General features: G+C 41.9%; 2 protein-coding genes across 6 annotated transcripts in view; both read left to right on the top strand.

Moving 5' to 3' along the window:
• Positions 1-279: 279 nt before the first annotated feature.
• uap1 (UDP-N-acetylglucosamine pyrophosphorylase 1) lies at positions 280-14,727 on the top strand. Of its 2 annotated transcripts, XM_080473691.1 has the most exons (11): positions 280-381; positions 1,631-1,926; positions 3,889-4,093; positions 4,682-4,857; positions 4,970-5,142; positions 9,274-9,467; positions 9,588-9,728; positions 11,613-11,801; positions 12,034-12,075; positions 13,791-13,857; positions 13,995-14,727. In XM_080473691.1, exons 2-11 carry the CDS (start codon positions 1,644-1,646, stop codon positions 14,085-14,087), a joined length of 1,563 nt encoding a protein of 520 aa, XP_080329817.1. In that variant the 5' UTR covers positions 280-381; positions 1,631-1,643; the 3' UTR covers positions 14,088-14,727. The 2 variants fall into 2 exon arrangements, with proteins under 2 accessions (XP_080329817.1, XP_080329818.1); XM_080473692.1 differs by lacking the exon at positions 12,034-12,075 and having other exon boundaries at positions 303-381.
• Positions 14,728-16,829: 2,102 nt separating this feature from the next.
• Positions 16,830-27,370, top strand: part of ddr2a (discoidin domain receptor tyrosine kinase 2a) — a 35,622-nt gene continuing 25,081 nt past the window's right edge. For 3 of the 4 annotated variants that reach the window (XM_080472847.1, XM_080472848.1, XM_080472846.1), the window contains exon 1: positions 16,830-16,984. The gene's annotated coding sequence lies outside the window, so the exon portion shown is untranslated. The remainder of the gene's footprint in view (positions 16,985-27,370) is intronic. The other variant, XM_080472849.1, reaches the window with a different exon arrangement.

Raw genomic sequence — 27,370 nt, 5'->3', positions numbered from 1 at the left:
AACTTGACATGAGACATGAAATGGTATCAGTAGACAAATGAACTGCAGCTATCACTAAGAAAACAAAACAGGTGGTTTAATAAAATGAGGAGTGGTTTCACATCGTTCTTTATTTCTTAAAAAATAAAAATAAAAGATTTTCAAAAGTGCTGGGAAAAGCCATGTCCTTGAAGTTTGACTTCCAGAGGATCTTAAGTTGGATTTACGAGCTGCCTTGAACGCACCACTCAGCCGGTTACACGTTCCTGCCGACGCCGTCGCTGTTGCCACGTCAGTCGTGACGTACCAGGAGGTGTAGTCCGGGTGGGCGGAGACACACAAGAAAAAGAGACACATTGGCATTTATGTCCCTACAACCACCCAGAGGAGACCTCCGGAGAGGTAAGGCTTTCATACTTCACGTGTTTTATCGATGGTGTTTTCACGCAGCTTCTTCCTCCGTTGACCGCATCGCTGCTCAGTCTGAGTCCGGCTGCTGTCAAAGTGTCCCCCGCTGCTGCTGCTGATGCTGCTGAACACAGGCTGGACACAGGCTGGACACAGGCTGAGCATAGGCTGTACACAACCTAGATAGAGGCTGGACACAGGCTGGAGACAGGCTGAACACAGGCTGAACACAGGCTGGATAGAGGCTGGACACAGGCTGGACACAGGCTGGACACAGGGGCTCAGAGATGAAGCCCAATACAACACGTGCTTATGTCTCGTATCAATAGCCGGTTTCATTACATGGTGGTAAATACTGGCGTTCTCTTTGTGCCAAATGAGCCGCGTCTTGTTTGTTTGGGTTCATCCTCAAACGTCCCAGCTGAGCAGAAGACTTGGTCATCAAATCTGTTGGTTGTATGAATAATTCAACTCGTCACAGCGTCATGATTGTGTCTTGACAGTCATTGTTACTGCAAGTTAGACCTCAAGAAACCTCACCCACCTCCTCCTGTAGTGTGTGTATTTCCTCAGTCACTCTGCTCCATTTCTGGGTGTGGGGTGTTTAACAAAGGTTCTTTAAACACTGCAGTACACTTACCTCATGTACGTGTTTATCTACACTTGGCAAGGATGAATAAGCCTGCTGGGTGTAGCCACCAGTCTTACCAGCTGTTGACAAGAAGTAAAGACTTGAACCATAATCACAATATACTTGCAACAACAATATTTTCAGCTACATCACACAATAAACACACATTCATCGCAATAATTTTGTAAATATACGTATATATATATATATATATATATATATATATATATAAAACAGTTCCTCAGTCTGTTTCTCATTCAAATATTCAATAAACTAACTTTTAGCATTGTTTAGACATCAACTTCACACACACGAGCCAAATGATTACAATTATCAGACATTTATTTTTCATGTATTACGGTAAGTCGCTTGTGTATTGGCTAAGCTGTTAGAAATCCTGTGTGAGTGAGTTTATTTATTTTTTTAACCTGACAAGGTCCACCCATCAGTAAACAAACCATAAAAGTCCTCCTCTAAATTCCAGGTGTGCACCTCCTAAATCTCTTCCGTCTGCCTTTTGGTTTTCTCAGTCACAGCTGTGCACCCCAAATGCCACTGACCGCCCATCCACTTGTCCCCCGTGTCTGTTCATTTGTGTCCGTGTTAATCAAGAGCACCAGCTGTCATGGACCCGAGCACCAGTGGACTCGCGCAGAAGTTGGCCGAAGCTGGCCAGTCTCACCTCCTGCAGTTCTGGGGCGAGCTGAGTCCTGAGGCCCAGACTGACCTGAGCCTCGCCCTGCAGCGGATGAACTTCCAGGAGATCAATGGGTTCTTTAAGAACGCCATGGAGACGTCCAGCAGCAGCAAGCATGAGAAGATGGACGCCCGCATGGAGCCGGTACCCAGGGAGGTGCTGGGGAGCGTGACGAGAGACAGGGGAAGCCTCGGCGACTGGGAGCTGACAGGTGAGCTCCATCAAAAGCGTCATTGCACACAGTTGTTGTTTGTGACCTAATTGTTCCGGGTATAAGCTGTTATAAGGAAATGAAATGGCTGCTTGCATCAGTATGTGCTTTTATTGTATTTTGTGCCCCACAGTTGTTTAGACTATGTGATCGATTATCAGCTGTTTCACAAGACGTCCTTCTTACTGCCAGAGACTCAAAGACGACTGAGGATATGTTCTCCAGTAGAACTCCTGTTACTGCTACGCTGCTTATATGGGATTCAGTTACATGTAAAAGTACATGGGATTACATTGTGGATAGCAAGTATCACTTGTAAAAAAAAATAATAATAATGAAAAAAAATGTTTTTATTTAAAGCAACGACAAACAATAATGCCTATGAGACTTCCACTGCAGCTGTAAGGAAAGAACCACTGAATAAACATACTGGCAGCAACAATGCAGCTCAAAAGGTTTTGATATAAACTCTAATTGTTAGTGCAATCAATATAGTAGTGAAGTATAGTCCACTATGTAAATTGTGCTTAAAATAAAAAAAACAAAAAACACACATATTCATAAAAGTACAACTATCCCCACCCCACCCCACCCAAAAAAAAATAAATTAAAAACATAAATGGCAGTATATTTCCTTTATTAGTTATATTTCTGGAACAGAAGCATAATATATTTGACAAATAAACGCTCCTGCGCTGATATACAAGTGGCATCTCAGCATCATAGTAATAATTCTTAGTATTTATTTGCTTCCTCCACCTTCACTGTCACAGTGGAGCGACTGAAGCATGCAGGTCTTCACATTGCCTAATTTTCACGAGAGGAGAGGGATGGTGTGAGAGAGGGAGAGATTTACTGGTGTCGGACTGGGCAGCTTGAGGGGATTAAAACATCACATGTTGGGCCTCATGCTGCGATGCGGCTGCGGGTCAGTAACTTTTTCCATAATTGATTTACTGATATTTTCTACCTTTTTTTTTTTTTTTTTTTTTTTTTTTTTTCTCTTAAAGAGTCCAGAGCTTCAACAGCAGTGTTTCCCATCAAGACTTGAATATTCGCCCATCCTAAAGTTCTGGTTGGGTGACGTCAGAAGATCCCCACATGCCCTCTTGTGTTCCTGTAAAAACTCACTAAACTATTCCCAGACTCATTCTCCTGCGCACATATCGAAATTTGAGAAAGTGTTTTTGCGATGTTCGTTCCACTTTTGCGCAATTCCCCACGCTGGCTGACGGGGGCCGGACCATTTAACTAAGTTAGTTTGGACTCTCTGGCCCCTGCGGGTGGGTGACGGTGGAGGTGGGCTGCAGAGAACATCTGGTGTAGATTTTGGAGCTGACGTAATTGGAGCTGCCTCTTGACCCCCATACATGAGGTCATTGGGTGTGTGTGTGTGTGTGTGTGTGTGTGTGTGTGTGTGTGTGTGTGTGTGTGTGTGTGTGTGTGTGTGTGTGTGTGTGTGTGTGTGTGTGTGTGTGTGTGTGTGTGTGTGTGTGTGTGTGTGTGTGTGTGTGTGTGTGTGTGTGTGTGTGTGTGTGTGTGGTAGTAGTGAAAGTCTAGCAGGCCCGCCCACCACATGGATATGGAAGTCGTCATTTGGTACCAACAAGTAAAAAAGAAATTAAAAAGTACTCTATTGAGTCACGTAGCAGCAGTTAATGTAAAATCCATCAACTGGAAGCATTCTGAACTATTAACTGTGAAAATCAATGAAAGGCTCTCGTGGATTTTAGTCTTCTGGATTACTCCCGGAAAGTCTGTCACTTTTTATTAATGCACGTCAGCACTTATCGGCATCAATGAAGTTAATTATTATTTATTTAAAATGCCTTCCCGGATGGCGAGAGCCGTGTACCCTGGCCTGCAGATTAGAAGTACCATGTATGTTCACCGTCATAAACAGACTATAGGACGCGTACTTTCTCTCCCGTTTATGTCTAATCAAGCTGTTCTGCTCTCCAGGCCTCCAGTGCATCTCCCAGAGTAAAGTGGGAGCCTTGCTGCTGGCAGGAGGCCAAGGAACCAGACTGGGGGTCTCTTACCCCAAAGGCATGTGTGATGTGGGCCTGCCGTCCCACAAGACCCTCTTTCAGATCCAAGCAGAACGCATTCTGAAGCTGCAGCAGCTGGCTGAGCAGAGGCACAGAACCAAGTGCTGTGTTCCCTGGTGAGACTTTCGTTTCTGTTTCGTCCCTCCAAAGCTGCTGCTTTGTTTGAGAAAGTGAAACGGATCATCTTTTATGTATTGATCACCGAGAGAAACGGTCCAAAGGTTACTGGGACAAAGCTTAATTAGGTGAGATGATCCGTGAGGCTCAAAGGAAAGTCAGTCAAGGAAACTGTTCCTGGTCAATAATCCCTTCCCCTCAGAGCAGATTCAAACTTAAGGAGGTAAGGTGAAGTTGAAGCCTTTCAGAAACGTCTCCTGACCCGCTGTTAAAAGACAGTGGTTGTTATATTGAGCATAAAAAGATTTGGTTCAGCACGTTTCATACTTTATTGTCCTTCATAAACTGTTATTGCTTTAGCCATGAGGTGACATCAGCTTCTCACTGGGGACTTTTTCATGAAAGGAAGGCCAGTTAATATATAAAGCATCATTCACACATGAATCCATTCAAGCTCTGCAAAAACAGGGAATACGTTTGTAATAAAACATCAGAGGAGATAGTCCAAAACAAGGTTATAATAAATATACAAATATAGAGGGTTTTTTTCTGTCCTGAGCATGCGTCTCCCTCCGTGTAACCTTCAGGTACATCATGACCAGTGGCAGGACAATGGAATCTACAAAAGATTTCTTTGCGCGGCACAACTACTTTGGCCTGGAGAAGAACAACATCATCTTCTTTCAGCAGGGCATGCTGCCCGCCATGGACTACAACGGCAAGATCATCCTGGAGAGCAAAGGGAAGCTGTCCATGGCCCCTGGTATGAACACACAGTTATGGACTTATGGCTTCATTCACACTGTTGATCGTTGTGCGAGTCTTGTTCAGTTTGGCTCTGTTTCTGATGGCGTCTGTACATTTTTGCGTTGCAGATGGTAACGGAGGCCTGTACAGAGCTCTGGGGAACGACGGTATCATGGAAGACATGGAGCGCAGGGGGATTCAGTTCGTCCATGTTTATTGCGTGGATAACATCCTGGTCAAAGTGGCTGACCCCGCCTTTGTCGGCTTCTGTGTGCAGAAAGAAGCAGACTGTGGAGCTAAGGTTAGTCAGAGAATTTTAATTTAAATTTTAATTTTTTTTACATATCTTAACCAGGTATAAAACTAAATTTTAGATTTAATCTCATTTGTTCGAAAATCTGAATTTCGTGGCTTCTTAGTATCAGGACGTCATCTCATCAGTCATAAGGCGAGCATTTTATGTAAATTTTTTATCTTTTGATTCAGGTCTTGAATGCTGAATTACAGTCATTATCTCTGTTAACGTTTCTTAAACTCAAAACAATACCTACATTATTGAGCATCTCTTACACTCTTACGTCAATGTTTTTTTGTTTTTTTTAAAGAATAGGAAGTATAAGTGTGTATCAACACACATGCAGACACAAATATTACAGTTTGAAATGAGCTGTGAGTTCATGATTGTCTGTTTCCATGTTAACTGTGTAAATATGAATTTTGCAATAGGAAAGTGACAAGTGAACTTTGTCCGTCAGCAGTTGAATCAGAATGACTGTATGACCCTTTCAGATTTTACATTGTCTTTTTTTTTTTTTCAAGGGACTCGCTAAGGGTTGAAGAAACCGAGTCATATATATGAAGCATGTGTCCGTTGACGTGTTTAAAGGTGTGGTCAGTTTTCTGTGACGACAGTCGAACTGTCAGTCTTCAGGCAGCCGCAGTTTCCACCACTCACCACTGGGTGGCAGTGTAAGACACTCAGACGTCTTCCTGCTGTCTCCTGGAGAATTAAATCAATCACAGCTTTCAAGGAAATTTGAGGTTTGGGGCCAGAAACTGTCTCCACTTTTCATCATGTTCTCAGATAACACGAATGAGACATTAAGATGCCATATTTTTTTCATAAACAGTTGCTTTTGCATAGCTTGTAGTTTATATTTTCAGGAAAAGGCTTTTCAGGGTTGAATCAAAAAGTTATTTTCCACTGAAAAATACACGGCTTCATGGGTTCTTCAGAGGGGTTTGGTGAAAGGCCTGCACAGCGTGCAGTGGTTAGAAAGGTCCCGGGTTTGACTCCAGGTTTGGGCATTTCTATATTTATACATTATATACAGTCCAAAAAGACGTGTTGGGCCTTACTATTATATCTATGTTTTCATGTAGGTGTAAGGTAAAGATTGAGTCACTTTTCTGCTGCTCTACAAGCAATCTCCTCATAGACGGACTCCATGTCTGAATTAAACCTGCTGTGCCAACCATACAAATACTATAATTAGCTCATCAATAGTTTAGAAAGGGTTTGGCACTCAACTTCTTTTGTTTTTCATAACATGGAAAAAAAACCGAATTGTTTTTGAAATGGCTTATTATATTTATATTATATTGTTGGATTTGTAGAGGGACAACACTTATATTTCCAGGTCACCCCACAGTTATACAGCACCATGCATGGTTTTCTTTGTGGGCTGGTCCAGTATGTCAATATCTGGTGTGACTGCCGTACTACTTTCAAAACAGCAATGGTTATTATCTGTTCCATACCACAGTAGCCAGTTCCCTCCATGTGGAGTTTGTTCCAGGCATCAACTTTACATTTACATCTTGTGTGGATGTTGGCCGGCTCTCATCCTTCTGTCTCCTCATGTTATCCCAGACACACACCACGATGTTCAGGTCAAGGTTCTGTGGGATTCGGATCGTTCCGTCGATTTGTTGCTTTATGCTTAAAAAATACACTCCCTTCCTAAAGAGTTGGAACAGTGAGGCCATTTGCTGCATCTTTACCCAAAAAAACATTTGGATGTGACATCAAAATAATCAAAATGAGGCAAGAGATCTCCACCTCAGCTTTTGTTCCCAGGGTTTCAACCCCAGACGGCTCACTCTGAATACAGATTTTTACATGCAAAACCCAAATCTGAACGTGAGCAAAGACATTTACTACTATTTAGTGTTCAAATAATCAAAACGCACATCATTTGCACTTACAAGAAAAATGGGTGTAGTGATACAAAAGGTGCAATCCTCTGGCCTGTGTAGCAGATCCAGATGTAAAGAACCTGGAAATAAAAGCTGAGCTGTTGATCTTTTGTCCCATATTGATTGATTTCGATGTCAAACCCAAATAATTTTAGTCTCAAGTGAATATATATAACCATTTCTGTTCCAATACTTTTTGAGTGGAGTTTAGCTCTGATTGACACTGTCTATATGTTTCTCTGCATCTGACGGAGGTCAGCGCCAATGTATTCCCCCAGATTCAACAACCCCCAAGATTATATGTACGTGTTAAAGAGGCCAACGCCAACTTGGAGAAAAATGAATGAGGCCAGTGTAATTCAGTTGATGATTCACTCTGTGAAGCTTTAGCAGCAGTCGCCTCTCTAATAAGGAGTAATTGGGGCTTGGATGATCAACTTTGAAGTGGACTAGAAAGAGTGGAGCCATTTTTTTTGGTTTAACTGGTAACTAAATGAGCATTAGTGGTACAAAGACAACAGATGTCCTTCTTGGGCAATATCACATGATTAATACTTTTGTGGCGAACCGCTGCTGCCCGGCCTTCCCAATTAGATTGATGGAAAAAATGATACATACCATGGGAACTAATACAAAGTCAAGAGTGTCTGTCTTGTTAATTTTATGACAGTTTGGCCTAAAGTCCAACATAATTCACTTGAGGTAATAGTAATATGTTTCTTAGATATCCAATATGTCTGAAGGTCCTGTCATCTGACTGGCTGTGTCTCGGCCCTTCACTTCTGCGTCGTATCACTTTAAATACGTACGTGCTGTGTATATTTTCTGACGCTGTCGGAGTTACGAATTTCACTGAAGACCATCCAGACCCTGCTCCTGTTTGACATTATGAGATGTGCGGTGGAGCAGAGCTGGAGGCATCAGATCAGAGCCGAGTCCCACCCTCTGTCCTCGTAAATTACTAAGCACGGCTAACAGTTCATGTGGCTTCGCCAGCCCCCGCCTCCAAGCCCCCACCCCGTTCACCAACCCCCTCATCAGGACTCCACTCTGTCATTAGCAGCAGGCAGATGGGCAGAGGGGGAGTTGAGTGCAGACTTTAACTTGCTGCCGTTATAAAGTGGAATACACTCATAGTTTCATGGCAGCTTTTCAGTGTTTTGAAGTCAGTTTTGCCCTCGTCCACAGACCCACTCTGCAAATATCCCCAAAATATTGCCAAGTATATCTGACTGGTTGATTTCATTCTGGTCCCTTCTGTGCCAGAATAGTTTGCAGTGAGATACGATCCCCTAACAAGAATAAAGTGAGATTCACTTGTAGACTATAGAAAGTATTTCTATTAAATAATTAAGGTATTCATCTTCCTCTTGTTCTTGCTTCTTCCTCGTCTCCTCTCTGTTTCTCGTAGAGCTTTTTCCCCTTTTCCTCTCACAGGTGGGCCTCGTATTGGCTCCTCTCTTACCATATTTCTCCTCATTCCTTCCTTTCAGCAGGTAAAGGGCTCGGTTGCTCTTTTTGCTGCCAGACAGACTTATTTTTCAATGTGTTTTGAATGTTTCCCTTCTTGTTCAATGTAAGACGGCTCAATATCTCACTGAACTGCTGCTTGTTGGGTTTATTTTTAATCTGAAATGAATCGTGATGAGATTAAAAAAAAAATTTTTTAATTATTATTTGAAACCAGACCTACATACATGGGTCTTAAATCTGTTGCTATGAAGGATTGGAAGTCGTAAAGCACTTGATGTAAAACTATTTATTTTGTTTTTACAAGCGTGAGTCAACACATGCATCTGACAGAATTACCTATGAAACACCAGAGGGTATTCACCGTGAAAGTAGGGCTTTTAATTTGAAACAGATACAGGAAGTTGAGATATTTATCCACTTGACTGTGTGACATTTTGCCATCAGTTTTACTGTGGAAGGATTTAATGACTTTTAGCAACGACGCGTGAACCTCTACCAAAGATCTAGGATGTGTGGTGATGATGTAATGTCCACACCAGGCTCCTGTAGAAACCTTTTAACATGACCAGTACAGAGTACTGACTACATGTTTTGATTTATAATAAAAACTTAAGTCCGTTCTTGCTTGACACTCCATGAATTTCTGTCAATCATCTTTGATACATCGGTGCTTTTTAGTGCGAAAGAATTCAGATTCTCCTTGTTGTGATTTGATGTTTCTTGGTTTCACCAAAAAGTCCCTTTGTGACCAACCTTGCAGGTGGTGGAGAAAACCAACCCGACGGAGGCCGTGGGTGTGGTTTGTAAGGTGGACGGGCTTTACCAGGTGGTAGAGTACAGTGAGATCACCCTGGCCACAGCCGAGAAACGCAGTGCTGACGGCCGGCTGATGTTCAACGCAGGAAACGTGGCCAATCACTTCTTCAACTTCTCCTTCCTCAAAGATGTAGTACAGTAAGACACACACACACGGAAAAAGGTTTTCTACCGTTCAGGAAGTTTGTGCATTTGTTTTGTATGTATGGGAAACATAATGATACACATTTTGCTTTTTCCCCTCTTTGTATATCTTAGGAAATACGAGCCAAAGCTGCAGCACCATGTGGCCCAGAAGAAGATCCCATTTGTGGACACTCAGGGTCAGCTGATCAAACCAGATAAACCAAATGGGATTAAAATGGAAAAGTTTGTCTTTGACATCTTCCAGTTTGCTAAGTGAGTTACCAAGTCTTTTTTTTTCTACGGAGTGCAGTGTGTGTGTGCGTGTTCATGCATGCCATCATCAGTTGGCAACTCGTTACCTGAAGCTTAAATCTTTAAAAAAAAATACCAAGAGCACAATGATTTCTTTACTCTCCTCTGGAGATGTGGATGGGTTGCATATGGCCCTATGACAGATTTCCGGGTTTACAGTTTCACTGGTCCATAGTCTGTGTCCTTCTCTGCAAGAGCAGCCCCCTTTTTCCATGCCCGACGCTGATCCTCCAATCCCCGTCGGGTCATTTCTCCAGAGTCTGGTCCAGCTGATGGAGCCTGCCAAATGTTTCTGCAGAAGGACAGAGGTTTATGAGCTGTTCACTCGTTCCACGTTTTCCAGTGTTACATGACATCAGCTCTGAGTCAGGCCACTGCTCATAGAACTTTACATTTAATGAAAGGATTCCTGGAATGATTTACTGATAGGGAAAAAAAAAAAAAGAACAACAAAAAAACACAGTGGACATGTCCAGCTCCCCTCAAAGTTTTTCAGCAGGGATTTTCAGATTAAAAAGGGAGTGAGAGATATTCTCTGGTGATGGATATTTGACTTCTTTAGTAGATTCCAGGTGGGTTGATTGATGATGCAGTCAGATTTCTACAAAAATGCATCTGCGGAGATGCCAGATCCTGGTTCTGGAAGGTCTGAGAGGTGTATGTGTTCAGTGTTTTCCTTCTCCAACACATCGGAGTCTGATCGATATGTCATCATAAAGCCCGATTGTGCACCGCTCATTTCAGCCAGGTGTGTTGGTGCAGGCAGTTTGTGAAAACATGCAAACCCACAGCCTTCCAATACCAGGATCCGACGCGTCAGCGTTTACCACTTCTTAGTCTCGTAGTCTGCTGCACATCCATTTATCCCACATTATATAGTATATCTTTATTGTGGTCAGAAACTGTTGCACGTTGGTACAAAGGTTGGGTTGTTTTGTGACCTCGTCATCCAGTTTTCTTAATCCATCAAGACATGGAGCAACGTGTATAAACAGTCCTCTGATGTTTGTCCATGTTCATAAGATGCCAGACCAGTGAGGAAATGAAATATTTCGTAGTCTTCAGGATTTCAAAGTGAGGAAAATGTGAAATCATGTATTTGGCTTTTAAAGGAGGCAAACGCTTAAAACAGTCTGAAAGTGACAAACATAAATGTTGCCTCAGGTTGTAATGAACCAGTACAGTAATGTTTGGACCTTTGGAAACAGAGGGAAGTTGCCTAATTTGATCAAGTTGTGTTTAAAATGAAAATCTGTTTTTGTTCTTCCAGTCCTTTTAAAATCTTTAATTTCTCAAATCTGTGAAGTTACCTCAAGCCTAAGCTTCATTTTAAAGGCTTTGAAGACGTTCCTTTGAAGACTTGACCATGGGCACCTGCAGAAATTGACTTGTACTCTTTGTTATTGCTTTTGATTTGTGTTTATTCCTGTAAAACACATTGAATGATTTATGCCATAGGTATAAACTTTCCTTCCTTTGTCTTGGATATACAAATCAAGTTCAAATCGATGTGCACACTGAAATGACTCCTTCACAGACCACTTATCACATCCATTTGTTTATTTTATCAACATCAGGAAGTGCAGAGCACAATTCTTTAGTCCTTTCTTCAAACCAACCAGTACTCCAAATCCTGATTGAACTTAATTTACAATATTTTTCCATAGTTTACAGAGACATTGAGTTTTATTTATTTTATTATCACTTACTTTTTATCCACGTTTCACTTCTTCTTTCTCGAGCTATTTACCAGTGTTTCAGCCCAGTTTTGACTTGGTCTGCTGTTAAATTTCCCTCCGATCTTTTCGGTCTGCGTGCTGACGTGACGCCGTGTCCTTCCATCAGGACATTTGTTGTGTACGAGGTGCTGCGGGAGGACGAGTTCTCCCCGCTGAAGAACGCAGACACCCAAGACGGAAAGGACACGCCCACCACGGCGAGACACGCCCTCATGTCCCTCCACCATCGCTGGGTTCTCAATGCCGGGGGCCACTTCATCGATGAGAACGGCAGACGTGTGCCAGCCATCCCCAGGTGACCGCAGCACATCACGTTAGCCAGCCACACAAAAACAGGCTCCTCCCCTACTTCCCCCAACAGTCGCCACACTGTGTGCAGATTGTATGCTTTGGTGTGTTTTTTTTTTTTTTTTTTTGTTATGCACATTGTGTTGTTTTAGCCTCACACTCTCACCCCCCCCCCCCCCCCCCCCCCCCCCCTCCTCATGCTCGGTCTTGCTCCTGTGTGTCCCGTGCAATGTTTCCAGAGACGGAGCAGCAGGCAGTGTCACAGATGATGGCAGAAGAAAGTAATTATCCCCCTGCAGTACTGAGTGCATGGTGATGGGGTTTTGGCTTTCCTGCCCTCTCTCGCTCAGACTTGTTAACACCATATAACATTACTTCTGATCCTCGACATCCCTTTCCTTCTTTCCCACTGAAAAAGAGGAGTCTGTGTGGACATTTTTCTGTCTCTCTGCAGTTAGTTGCGATGAAGGAAATGACAGCGAGGATCAGTTTAGTCAAGAGAAAACGCATTCCTCTCTCGCCCTCTGCTCAGATGGCGTACTTTCATAATGACCTGCTGACAGATCATTTTTCCGTCTGGTGGTTTCTACTAATTCACCTACTGTATTGCATGCTGGGTGAAGGGAACCCGTGACTACACTTCAATGGTTGTATGAGCCTGTTGATTTGTTTGCAGGATAGTTACAAGGTAAAACGGTCATTGCTTGCTCATTCACTGTAAGAAAAAAAAATCTAAATGCTTGTTTTTTTTTTTAATGGGCATGTGCTTCACTAACATTCAAGACATCTATGAATGTTAGTAAAGAGATAGTTTGGATTATCTAAGTGAGACTGTATGAGGTACTTATCAACATTATGACTGCAGTAGCTCAACACATCCTCCGTTTCAAGAAGCAGACTAAGTAACTAATGTAAAAAAAAAAAAAATGTTTCCACCTCAAAGAGGGACAAACTGAAAAATAAAAAAACTGAAAATTAAGTGCATGCTCCCTTCAGAAGATTCCCTCTGCTTTACTTTGCTGTCCCAGCCACTAAAAGTCCATCGATAATGACAGTAATTTTGTCGAGATCTTAGATTGTTAGTCTGCTGTCGTTCAGCGGCTCCCGTGTTCTGCCACATGAAATTACTGCTGTTGTCGATGGGCTTAAATGACTGAACGTTAGGTTCCCAGTGGCGATCTAAAGCAGCGGAAATGTTCTTTATATAGTATATAATGAAACCTGATGTGGAGGAAATGTATGAACTTAAGTGAAGAACAGTCAGAGATCAGCTGTTTTACCCATAGATCTTTTATTTTGAGAAGTGAAATGTCGTATAGGAAATATTCTGAGCCATTAGTTTGCTCTTAGTTCTATTTATTCAACTCAAGTTTTGCAAGAATTAAACTTGCTCGTTATGGATCTCTCTTTTTTTTTTTACTATTTACTTTCTTTAGATGTTGCATTATGTAGGATGGGCATAAGATATAAAAGAGTAATAAGTGTATGAGCTCAACTCCTCCACTCATGATAAATACCTCATACGTCGTACTCTTAGATGATCTCAACTATCCCTTTAAACCTATAAGACGGTGTGCTTCTTTGCTAATTATTCAGCTTCTCCTTCAGGCAGCTGCTCAGCAAAACATCTGAAACACCTGATGTGTGACTAGTGATTGTTGTCTGCCATGACCATCTAGAAAGGAACATGCTGGGTGACGGCAATGTGGCACCACAGTCTTCCACTTTGTGAAAAGCTCAGGGTGGACGAGTGAACATTGCCATTGTCATTCATCTGGGTTTTTTTCTAGAGGAAGTCGCTTTTGGTTCAGACGACTAATCACTGGTCGCGGCGAAGCTCTTGATTCTCTGCGTTTGATCTCTAATCACAAGCCTGAGTGGAAGAACAGCTGTGTCGAGGCTTCACGGCCGCTTCTCTCGGCTCCGTCATGACACAATCACTCATTCTGTTGTCTTACCCCCCTGTTCCTCTCTGGATTTGTTCTTTCCAACGCAGCCTCAAGGATGGAACAGACCTTCCAATCAAATGTGAGATCTCTCCACTGGTGTCCTACGGGGGAGAGGTAAGGGGGCAAGGCCTCGTCTTCTAATAGAGACTCCAGATGCTGTTGTGCTCCTGGTTTCCATGTTTGAGCTGTTGGCCTGAATAAACCTGTGCGCCCTCTCATGAATTCCCTTTGTCGTCTGCACCTGTTTCAAGGGGCTGGAGGAATTGGTGAAGGGACGGGAGTTTCATCCAACTCTGACGATCGACGAGCATGGAGTCCACGAGCTGGTGAAGAACGGCGTTTAGTCAGTGGACGAGAAACGGAGAGAGAAATGGGGGGGGGGGGGACCCAAAGACCAAGCTCCCTTTATCTCTGTGTCTGTTGGGACAAAACTGTGATGTCATCGCTGTGCAATAATAAATGTAATGTGCATGTGTTCATGAAGGAAGCTGTCCCGTTACAATGAACGAATGAACAAGTGTAACGTTTACCTTTCAGCACCAAGGTTTCTTTACTTTACTTCTCAATATCTTACGTAGGTTATTGGTATTCTTGTTTTCAAGGGCACTTGAACACAACTTCATATGAAGTACGAAATCGCTGTCATACTGACTGGATGAAGCGGATTGCAGGTGCATCTATTTATTTTGCTTATGAGACTTATTTTTATATGTACTTATAGATCCATCGAATCGATTCATTTTATCGAATGATTTTTATACAACGGTAGACCGAGATTAAAATGGATCAGACATGTTTCTTACTAACATGTAATCAGGGTACATGGCCTTGGCTATTGGTGGGGCGGGGGGTGGTATTTAAAACATTGGCTTCTTTCCTGCTTGTAAGTGTCGCAGACTTTTGATTGTTCAGCTTTAAATGATAACCATAAATTCAATCACATTTATTAAAGAACGTTTTCTACTAAGAAAACCTGCCTAATGCATCGCCTGTGTGTTTTTGTCATTCACCCAGACCGTGCATGCTTTTTGACAAATCGCCGCGCAAAATGTGAATGTGTGAGTTTTGCTGGAGCCTGTGTCTGCAGGATGTGTTTTTTACATTTAGCTCCTGCTGTCATGAATCAGAGTTTCCAGCACATGGTTTGTGTTCAGGATGGGCCAGAGCATGCAACTCTGCAGCAGCTATTCAGGAAATACTCTGTGGCTCCTTTCTGACTCATATCTTTCGTTATGACTCTCAAACTCCAATAACTGCGTAATTGTTTGGGAGGCTGCAAGTGTGGGTACTGAAGCGGGAAAAACACTAACTTCTACAGTGTCACAATCCCACTACTTGCTTAAGCATTGGCGAAAGCCGTTTTCTGTAACGCCACTACTTCGGACAGTAACTGATTACAATGGAGTCAGCAACACAGTGAAACTTCTTTGAGCTCATTAGTTGTTTTGTATCAAAGTTAAAGAGTTGAATTCTTGACTTCATACAAACCAACTGGTAATTATATAATCAGCATCTGTTTACACAGTAACTATTTGATTTCAATAATCCTGAACTCAATCCTCCCAGTTTAAGTGAAATTAGCATTGGATTGTATCCGCCTTACCTTTCTTGCCAGCAGTAAACAAACATATAACCTTTTATAAGACCTGTTTTACATGTTTGTTGTTAATCTTAGCTGTTTGCCAACTTTGTGTGGGTTGGTTTAAGCTCTGATTCACAGACTTATGTTCGGCAGAAGTTGGATCAGTTAAGTGGAAGGTGAGTCTTCTAATTTAACATGAACTAATGACAACAACAAATAGTAATGTGACGGCGGACAAACGGTGAATACGCAGACTGCAGCCGACATCTAATGTAAAGGTATGCTGAGGTTTATAAAGGTGCTGCAAATGCGTCTTCAACACTTAATGTAGACTGAAACTAACAACCACCGCAAACAATAGGACAGAGAAACAGCAGCTCGACTACTGTGTCATCTACAAAACGGGTAACTCGCTCAAGGAAATGTCAAAAATCATAACTTACTGATATAACTTACTGCCAATTGTAGTGACATTACGATCATGCTGTATAAAGTAGGGTTTATGGTTGATACAACCACAAAACACGGCTTTTGACTGAATCCCGCTAAGATGTCCTCAACACGCATTACTAAAAAGCCCCAACAGAAAACACCTTAAATGACTGAAAAACTTAAGTTCTTAAACATTTTATAAACGTATTATATATTTAACAAGAATAATACGTATGTGCTGTTGAACTCACACAAGAAACCCCTTCTCGGTTTTTTAACGGATGCCTGGAAATGGCAACAATATTTGCAAAAAAAACTATGAAAAGCAGAAGCGGCTGCCAGTCCAGGCAGGGGAGTCACGTCACTACATTACAGTGTGGATTTCTCATTAGACGTGCAGGCAGGTTTGCCCATCGAAACCTCAGAGAGAAAAAAATTTAATAAAAAAATCTGAGGTCACAATGTCTTATGAATCAAATCCTGTTATTTCCCAAAAGTGTTGAATTTCTGTCTCCTGGTCAAAGAGTTCAGGGCGCATAAATACCAAGCATAACATCATCCTCTCTGACACTCTTTTGGCAGATTTGAAAAGTTGTGATGGAATCACTTTGAATTTACAAACAGTATTTTTTTTCTGTATGTGTGTTTTTAAGATTTTTTTTATTTTTATTTTATTTTTTTTAAACCTAATGGGTGTTTGTTAGACTTTGCAGAAGCAATTTAATAGTCTTTATACTTCCAGTGAAATGATGTTATGACACAAATAAATGTCTCCTGAAGGCAGAGACACAAACATTACCTTCAATCTCAGTCGCTTCGGCCTCTCGCTGTCAAAAGAAAGGTTCTTTTCAGGAGGAAGAAAGCTTTTTGATTGAGCGTTGGATTCGGCCTTAATTGAAACCTTATGTGTGGCATGTGGAATTCTGGGACTTTGGCTTGCTCCCAAAAATCCACAGAATGTGAAGGTTTTTTTTTTCCCTCCTAACCCCCCCCCCCTCCTCTCTCTCTCTCCTTCTCTCTCTCTGCTACCTCTCTTTTTTTTCCTTCTTGCAGGGTTGTCTTACATCAGCCCATTGAGTCCTGGTGAAGGCGATTGTGGGACTGAGAGCGAGCGAGAGAAAGAAGGGCTGGGATTTGGACATCCAGCCGTCTCCGTCTCTCTGGAATAATCTAAAGTCATCTGTAAACAAATGGTCTGAGAGGATAAAAATACACAACATCTTACAAGTAAGTCCTCTTTTACGTTGACACTTTTTCTCCTGTCTTTACTTGCTTCTCTTTGTTGGGACTCTTGAGTCTTAAAACTCTCTCTCTCTCTCTCTCTCTCTCTCTCTCTCTCTCTCTCTCTCTCCTGAAGGGAAGGAAGACAGCCTGAAATGTTTCTTGAGGTTTTTCCTCCTTGTCATGTGCTGATTGCATATCTGGACTCTGTGTACTTGTTGTACCTTTTGTGTGAAGTAGCTGCTGTTTGCACGGCAGACGGGACGGGTGGACAGGAGAGTAACGCAGTGTCAGATTCAAACTCTTCTCTGCTGCGCTGCAGATGCAGCTGTTTTCAAGAGAAACCATTACATTCTCTTTACTTATGGTTGACGGCAAATGTTATGAAGGTCCATTCCTCCTTATAAACACCCTTTAAAACAACAACAACTCTGAATTATGATGATTTGGAAAAACAAGGAAAGTTATTCTGTTTAGTCTCTAAACAGCCCATCTTGATGCCTCCGTACGTATATGTCGTTCACCTCTTTAGGATGCAAACAACAAAAGACACGGGTTAAATCTTTATTTCTTTAACTTGTGAAGCAGTAATCGTTGCACCTTATATATGTCCACTGTGCACAGTGGCACCCTCACTTCTCTTACCTGTCTGAACTTATCTGATTTAGGAACAATGTGTTTCGACTTCCTCGCATCAAAGCGCATATCCTTGTTTTCTTTCTTGTGGCCTGGTAGTTTCCAGGACTCTTTTGGAAGAAGTTTAACAAATGACTCACTTATGACTACTCAGATTCTCTCGTGACAAAAAAAAGAAAAGAAAAAGAAAAGAGATCTTTTTGAGAAAGATTCCCATCCCTCGAGTGCTTGTGCTTCTTTTGTGTCACGTTGGCCGTGTGTGTGCGTGTGTGTGTGTGTGTGTGTGTGTGTGTGTGTGTGTGTGTGTGTGTGTGTGTGTGTGTGTGTGTGTGTGTGTGTGTGTGTGTGTGTGTGTGTGTGTGTGTGTGTGTGTGTGTGTGTGTGTGTGTGTGTGTGTGTGTGTGTGTGTGTGTGGTATGTAGGTGTTATGGAGGTGGTATGCAGGTATCCTCCTGAGGCATGTGGCTGATAGACGTTCACACAGAGGACTCTCTTCTGCCTCACTGGAGTGTTGAAGGTATCCGTGAGCTCACGGCTCTGACATTTGAACCGTGTCGCTCCACGACCTGAACGGTCAACTGTGAGCTCTGGAAAAGTGTCTCAGATCAATGGGAATAATTGTTACGGGAAGGTCAAGCCGGTCTTTCACCACTCTGGGCTGTGTGAGGGACTTCATTGAAACACGTCATCAGCAGTGTGCAGTGAAACCTTCTCGTGATTATTGATATTGGCTCTTTGGTTTTGGTCATTTAGCCGTTGAATAAAAACTGATGTGCACCTGATGTGGGATGTCAGACAGTTTATCATCCCGCAGGCACCAGCAGGTTTCCAACGCACCAAATGTCTTGTTTCATGGACTCTCTAGTATACTTAATGAGTCACCCTGCCAGACATCCAGTAATTATTTTTTTTTTTTATCTCTGAATTAAATAATCAAATGCTTGTCTAGGACAAGGGACACTTTTCTTATCAAGGCCAAGTATTGAATGACAGATGTCATTTTCACTTAGCAGTTGGTGAAATTGTCCAGGAATTCTATCGAAAGAGACTTTTAAAAGTTGCAGCCAATTGTTTTGGGAGACCCACACAGCTCTAATCACCCTCGTCTGAGACGTTTGTACTCCCTCTTACTCTGTCCAAGTGTGGAAGTGTCCTTGTGCAAGACACCAAGGCCTTGAGTTGCTCTCGGGGGAGATTGAGCAACTTGCTTGTTGGCTGTCGCCAGTGTGTGCGCACATGCGTGTGTTGGTGAATGAGGGAAATCTGAATTGTGAAATTGGAATGGCTGTCAGTGGTATCAACACATGAGCTTGAGCAGCATGCCCAGAGGCTCCTTCAAAACAAAAGACTCGAAACGTCTCATGAAGCCAATGAAGAGGACACCGAGCAGCAACCACTTTCACTCTTATTTAATCATTACGAAAAACCAAAATGTGGAGTTTGAAACAGAATTTGCTTTTATTAAAACACACATCTATGAAGTAATTATAATGTTAATGTTTCAAAATAAAATCAAAGCAGAAGTTTTTGAAAGCTCCAGGCCTATGAAGACCTTCACATCTTTTCGTTTTCTAAAGACAGAACCTTCCAGTCTGACTTTCAAAATAAAGCCTCCTATTGGCACACATTTGAAAATGATTTTTATTGCTTCATGCCGATTGTCATCAACAACAAAATCCTTTGATGTGAAATTCGTCAGGAAATCCAGCATCGATTGACAAGTGAGTTTTATTGTGTGTGTTTATAACCATGTCTGCCGGTGGAGGAGTAAATCCTCACACTCCACGCATTTGCACACAGCTGTTGACCTTAAGGCATAAATATCATTTATCACAGTAATAAAGGAACCGCACACATTTGACCTGCTCAGGAGTCCCATCTCCATTAACACATATTTAGTTTAAATAAATACAGTATTTTAAGGTAAGGCAAGGCAGATCACCATTCAAACAGAGAAATCCACAGTGCCTTACAAAGAAATTAAAGAAATACAGAAAAGCTTTACAAAGAAATAAGAAACATATTAATAAAAGAAATACATTCAAGCTTTAAAACAAATTAAAGAAATACATTAAACACAAATAATGCCGCTTTACCATGAGCATAAATCTAGCCAGAGGACTCAGAACAGTTTTAATGTTAGAAATGTAGTGAAGACAAATTGACATTATACGATAAGCACCACTGAACAAACACGAGTGTAACAGGTATGATAGTTGCTACAGCGTCGTACTCCACTTAACTGTTGTGACTGACCTTATTTTACACACACAGGTAACAGCTGACACTGTGTTTCGTTAAGTATGATCATCATAAACAATAATGAGTAAACTGCCTAATCTGTCGAATATGCCCTCGGGTAAAATGTGATTATATGTAAGTAATGTAGAACCATAGTGTCATTCAACATGTGAATGACAATCCCAGATTAAAACTTCATCTGCTGTTTAAACTGCAGCACGGGGTTGTGACATCTTGTGATTTTTCTGAGTGGGAGTTTTAGGAGTGTAACTTCCTCTTGTCTGGTGATCTTTTCACCTCTCTCCACCCAGCTTAAGATGCTTTTTGTTTTTTTTTTTATAATTGTGCTGCAAGGAACAAAGAAGAATTATACGTACAAGTCGACCGCACACATTGCACGAGTTTACCACAAGATTAAAGCCATGGAATGTACTGATGACTGCAGAATGAGGAGTTATGACAGTGTAAGAGTGTGTGGGTGTTTTCTTTGTTGTCTCCTGGTCGGGATGAATTTTTGTAAAGAGGAAATTGTCTTTATCGCTCTCTTTCTCCAAGCAGAACGAATCCTTGCTTAGGAGTTTTGCTTAAGGGGATTTATTGGATACAGTACAGTGGATTCTGTACTCATACTGCCTTTGTTCAGTTCGACCAGATGCCCTGCAATCATTTATTATCTGATGCACACGTGCATCCATGCACTGGCATATGGGTAAACAGGGAGAATTACAAGTGTCTCACCACGACATCTTTGTGACATGTCTTTTCAATTAACAGCCCTTCCTTCAGGGTCATGGAGGCTGACAAAACAAAACCTCACAAACAGACCCCAATCACACACGCCACAGCGAAGACTGTAATTTCACCCCCTCTTTCAAAACACTGCAGAAGAAGAGGCACCCGGTACTTAAGTAGCTTTAGACGTAAGACGACGCTGACGTTGTTTGATTGGAAGCGTGTTCAAATCAATGCTTCTGGCAGCAGAGAACCAGCTGCGCGCTCACTCGCCGAGGTGCACACTGTAATTTGGTATAAATAGTGCCATTTCAGGGAACATCATGCCTAAAATAACCCCGCTGTTGACTTTGTATCCCCACACGTGCTTGAACTTCGACCCTGTCCCGGACCAGCACCCCACTCATCGCCTAACATTTGACAGAGATTAGGTTACATGCTGCCTGATTAAACCTGCCGGCGAGGTTTGCCCCTCTTCTTCCTCTCTTTGAGTTACTTTTCTTTCTCTGACTTCAGGTTCACTTCTGAGAAAATTAGGTGATTTTTTTTTGGTAGATTTTGAACCACCAGATATTCAGCTTTTGCTGTGGTATTTTCCATTGTGGAGTGACGACTAAACTTTGAAAGGAGATAGATTGTATGAAAAAAAAAAAAAAAAAAGAATATGAAGCATGTTAAACATAAGAGCTCATGGCCTCTCGGCAGTCACAAACTCAAGGCTTGACTTGGTTTGCAAATGAGGCATTGGTGTTCCTGATCCCTTGTCATTCTTCTCCTGTTTACGCGAGGCACTCTTTATGTTTATCTGTTTGTCTGATGCTTATTATCTCTTCCCCCAAGTTGTGGTCACTTAGATCTCCCCTAAATTATGGGCTGTCAGGGAGGATCTGAGGTAATATTTCAGCATCAAACCGACCTCATGACTCGCTGCGGGGCAAAAATGACAATCTGTGCGGTGAAAGAGTCGTTACAGCTGATTTATCAGACTGTAGACTAACTTAGTGCAGCCACGCTATTTATGCGTCTTTTCAGTTGATTATTTGTGCTGTCATCCTTTGTGTTAACAAAGGTGGATGGCAACTGGCTCCATTTACTCAAGTGCTGCACAGCATCTTTTGGCGGGTACATTTTGTTCATCTGACAATTTCTCTTGTTCGTGATTCGCTTGTGAAACATTTCTGCAGCACTATGGAAATAGGAGACGGAAAACGAATGAAGCTATATCTATCAGGTTCGTACTTGATGTTTTGAACGTTATTACATCCTAAACTCCTGGAGACAGCCTCCTCTGGTGGTAGTTTCATGGTTTCAGGCTCTTGGTTCCTGCAGTGTGCAGCAGATGGGCCGTTGCTTTAACTGGGGAGATGGAAAAGGAAAGGTTTCTAGGCGTGGGCTGCTATATTTTCCATTCTGACAGTGTACCAGTAAAGTTCAAGTCCTGGATATTCAATCAAAACAGTTCTCCAGTCAGATTTCAGGCTGCTCTCCTTACATAACAAACACAGCCCCGGTCACTGCAGGATACTCACAACGAGCAGCCCGAACCTCTGTTGGTAGAGTTCTGCAGGTAAAAAGCTGTGATCAGTTTGTAGACTTACTGTTTCACCTAATTTCCCCCTTGTGGCTCTTAAATATGAGCTGGTGGTTGTTTTTTGTTTTGGGTTTTTTAGAAGCATCTTGATGGACACATGTCACAAAGTTCTCCAGAGGCACAACTGCAGTCAAACCTTAAATAAAGTATAGTTACAATGGCCCAGTGAGAAAAGGGAAATGTCATTAGTGTGACTCAGTTGGTACAGCAGGTCATCTTCCAATCCATAATCTGATGATCTGATGCCTCAGTTCACCCCAAAATCTCCTCGGGCAAGAGATCTAACCCCCATCAGGTGCCAACGTTGAGCCAGCACGTTGCATGACAGCCGTCGCCACTGGTGTCTGTAAGTCTGGATGACGTGCACAAATAGATGATCGTGACTGATCGTGTTAATGCACGTTGAGACTGCTGAAGTGGCAAAATGCGCACTACAAGTAGAAATCCATTTATCATTGATGATTTCCGAGCGTGCATCATGTGGATCGGGGGTCCTGGGAACCTTTGTGCGGGTGTCTGAGATCACAGGCTGCACCTTATCTGAAGATGCCAAAATTAGATTTTCACAAAAGAACACAGCAAGACACCTTTTTTTGTTGTTGTTTTGGCCAACCTGGATGTGTCCACTAGTGTTTGGCTTCACTGTAATCTGTGAAAGATTGGATAAAGGGTCCACGGCTTTGCTTGCTTTGTTTTTTGTTTTTATTTTCTATTTGTTTATTGGATTTTCTCAACAGGCCATGCTCAGTCACATCGGTAATATTATAAGAAAGTACATAGTCGGTTTGTTGTAATCAAATGGCAAAACTGAAACATAATCAAACAAAGCATACACACATAGACCCAGAGACCCACATCAGTCATTAAAACAAAGAAAGCTTAAAGGAAGTTAAGACCCGCAGCACCTTCATCTCATATCTTTCACTTTCAAATGTGCAGCAGGTCACTCTGAGGGAACTTACTCCATTTAACTTGTTGAAGGAAAAGACTCAAAATATTGTCGAAATTATTAGATAAATAATTGAGAGCTGACCTCAGCTTTTCTTAGAGACACTCGGATGCAACTATGTTATAAAATGCAATTTTTCAGAAGAAAATCCAGGTTGTCTCGTAGTTTGAGGTACAATTTGACACAGAAAACCTTCTGAACTTCCTTTCGGAGAGAAATTGCAGCAGGACATGATGTAAAAGAAGAGAATATGTGACAATACTGGGCAGGGCGGGCTATTTCCACTCTCGCATGTGAAGAAGTGCAGCACCATAGACTTTCAGCTTTGGTTTCATGTTACTTTAAAACTTTTGCTAACAAAGCAAATTCATGTTTTTATTCGCAGTGTCATGGAATCAAAACCTGCCCTCTCCTCTGTATATCATTATATGTGCACGTGTGGAGAAAACTATTCTACAGTTCAGCATGTGGGCCGAAGCGAAACGCTCCTCCCTGAGCGTCGTGTTTATCCAAACAATAGATGATTGTTTTGTGTCGAGATTTCTTCTTGAATCGTGTGTGCGCGTGCGCACGTATGCTTTTGCGCCTCATTTTCTGATTTTGCTGATGTACTGTATATTTACGTGGCTCCTGCAGCGTTCGACTGGGAAATGTGATTTAGATTTTTCTCGTAAAAATAAAATATCTGTGCTCCTATATTATCGCCTCAAGAGGACGTAATAGAAAGCACATGTGGATGTTGTTAGCACAGATTGTGCTAACTGTGCACACACACACACACACACACACACACACACACACACACACACACACACACACACACACACACACACACACACACACACACACACACACACACACACACACACACACACACACACACACACACACACACACACACAGTGGATGCCTCCAGCATTACACTGAATAGTTTACAGTACTACTATAATCAACTTTCTAGTATTATTGGTGTATTTCCATTTCCTGGTCTATGTCTGTTTCACATTTAGATTAAGATAAGATAAAATGGGATCAGCTCATTCTAGACTTGGTGGTGAGATCGTTGACAGCAGCTTCACAATTTTACATTTTGAGGTTGGAGTAGAGATAAATGGGCCGGGTTTTGTTTCACAGTGGTGAAGTGGCCTGCGCAGTCACTACAAAGGTGGATCCACGGTTCAAGTCTGAGCCTTTTTGTGTTTGGCGTGTTTTTCCTGTGTGTGTGGTCACTTGGTACTATATATTTTTGTTTCTTCCAATTGTAAAATTGAATGAACAGACACCGAACAAGTCGTATCTATAGCAAATAATACGTCAAATAGCCGGACAGTCCCACACAATATTTCACAGTAATTCAGACATTTTGAATGATTTTGAACGTGTAAATTGGTTCAAAGGGGGGTTTATTCACATTGATATCAAAGTATTTTCAAATCCAAATTGTTTTTTTCAACATTTTTATAAATGTCCTAGTGCTTTGCCCTATACAGTACATGTTTAACCAGGACAATAAACTGTTACTGATCAATTCTGTGTTGAGTCTGAAGCCTGAAATGATTTCCCTTTGGTCAATGCTGTGATTATTAAAGAGACGTCTTTCTTCTTCTCCGGCCTTTGTGCTTTTCTCCCCGTTACTTTCAGTTGGGATCCCATAACAACCACCAGTTGTTGGTGGCCGAAACGAGAAGTTTTCAGTCTCTCTCTCTCTCAAGCCTGGGAGTCTGTACTGCTCTGCTCTTGAAGAGGTTTTTTCGTAAAAGCCACATATGTTGACACCGCTGTGTGTGTGTGTGTGTGTGTGTGTGTGTGTGTGTGTGTGTGTGTGTGTGTGAGAGAGAGAGAGAGAGAGAGAGAGAGAGAGAGAGAGAGAGAGAGAGAGAGAGAGAGAGAGAGAGAGAGAGAGAGAGAGAGAGAGAGAGAGAGAGAGAGAGAGAGACACAGAGGCAGGGAAAAGCGCCAAGTAAACCTGTGTGTTGACTTTACAGGCTTTCCCAGGCTGCAGGACCTGGTGGTTCACCAATGTTGCTCTGTGTGCACGGCCCATCACTCGGATTATTTACACAAACAAGAAAGCCAGGGAAAACGACATCAAATTACTATCCTGCAGCGTTCTGCAGGACCACTTGGGACTGAGCTCTTACTCAATGCACAAGTACGTTTCAAGGCATGTGAGGCCGGTAACCACATAGGTGAACGTCGGCCCGCAGAGGCTTGGTATTCTGATTCGAATGCTTCACTTTTCCTGTGGGTTGATCGAATTCAGACAGTCATGGATGTCTCTAGTGTTTTTAATCCAACTGTTTTCTGTGTGTGTGTGTGTGTGTGTGTGTGTGTGTGTGTGTGTGTGTGTGTGTGTGTGTGTGTGTGTGTGTGTGTGTGTGTGTGTGTGTGTGTGTGTGTGTGTGTGTGTGTGTGTGTGTGTGTGTGTGTGTGCGTGCGAGAGAGAGTGGGTTTCTAAGGGGAGTATCTGTCCTTCACCACTTCCTCAACTAGCCAGGAGGGATTTAACATTTATAGGGTACAGACTCTCTCTTGTACACCAGAAAGAGAAACTCGTGTCATTTTGCTCCAAGTGGCAGCATTGGATGTTTATGACAACCTGTCCGATTTTGAACAAAGGTCCAGTCAGCTTGATTAAAGGTTATTCTTTCTCGGTTACGTAACGTCTGTGCAGTCTGTGTGGTGCTGGGACTCCGTGCATTAGTCCAACATATCAGTAAATATTTCTGAACCCAGACGCCATATAAATGGCAACCTGACATGCGAGGTATTGTGTTGAATGTAAAGCGACATACCGTAAGTCCCTCTGGTACGGTAGAAACAGTAATTTCCCACCACACTCCGGACCATTTACCAAAGGTTTTTTTTTGTTTTTATATGCGATCCCTGGCGAGAAAGCGACACTGTAAATGTATGTTATGCGGTGATGCTGTTGGTTAAGAATGTGACGATTCAGAACAGTAACACTTTGTTTCTGGTGGGCAAAGTAATGAAATTACCACCACATAAGAAGGTAAAGGCAGAAACAAAAAGGCTTAGTTTGACACGGATCTGAAAGTTCAGTTACAATTTTCTAATATATACTCAGTTACAAGTACAAAGTACTCGGACCTCTAGATACTTTTATCCACTGGGTGTTTCAATGAGATACTTTCCCTCCATCCACATGAGGGAGGTTGTGACTCGGGCGAACCAGTGCAGATAATTTAGGTCTTTAAGTTGATCTGTGTGTTTGCTTTGGTGTCTGTCTGTCAATGTGACTCGTTCGTTTGCTTAAGTTTTAATGAATGTCTGTTTTTTAGTTGTGTATTTTGTGTGTGTGTGTGTGTGTGTGGGGGGGGGGGGGTGTTCTGATACACATTGACACATTTCTGACACAACAGAATAAACATAAACATAAACAAAAGCTAGCAGTGTCTCTTGTAAAGTCATAAACATTTAATAACAGAAATGCAGATCCAAAGGTGAAATCTAATGGACATTGTGTGCGTACTCTGTAGCAACTTCTGTTTCTCATAAGTAGATTATATGGTGTAAATTGTACTTAAGTATATGTCAAATTGCATAGTTTAGAAGTCATAAAAGTACAATTACCCCGAATTACAACGTAATTACAGTGATGTGAGAGGGTTATTTGTAAATACTGATTTACTGCCACCAGGCTTTCAGCAGAGCTGAGCTGACTCGCTGCTGGCTATATATGTTTTCAAAAACTGCTATCAGTCTCGCCAAGGTTTTAGCAGGAATGTAACAGAGCACAATACAGCAAACTCTTACTTTAACCACAAGTTATATACTGTTTTAGGTTTTTATTTTTTTGTCTGGAAAAGGATGAACTGCATAAAGACACGACGCTCCACTCGTATAAAAAGACACTATAAATGTAAGAAAAGTTTATTTGCTCCACTTCATAGCGGTTTAATGATAATGGTGATTTTTTTTTTAATTAATAAACTCTCTTACTAAATCATATAGAAAAGCAAAATTACACCAACAAAATGAAAGCTCTCGTCCCATGTATTTCTGCACGAACAAATAAAGGTGGTAAATGTGGATTTTTCTTTTCCTTTTAGTCCCTTGAAATACCGTGAAAACCAGATTTTTTTCAGGATTTAAAACTCTAGTTGAAACTGTTGTTTTTGGAATGAACATAAATAACTAACAAGAAACCTCATGGGTTTATTATGCCGACTATCTTACTGATCTTGTGTCGGGTTGCATTCGATACCTAAAGATGTGTTTG

Source organism: Lipophrys pholis (assembly GCF_963383615.2).
Source record: "Lipophrys pholis genome assembly, chromosome: 10".
NCBI classification, from domain to species: domain Eukaryota; kingdom Metazoa; phylum Chordata; class Actinopteri; order Blenniiformes; family Blenniidae; genus Lipophrys; species Lipophrys pholis.
This window is presented reverse-complemented; position numbering and strand designations above follow the sequence as displayed.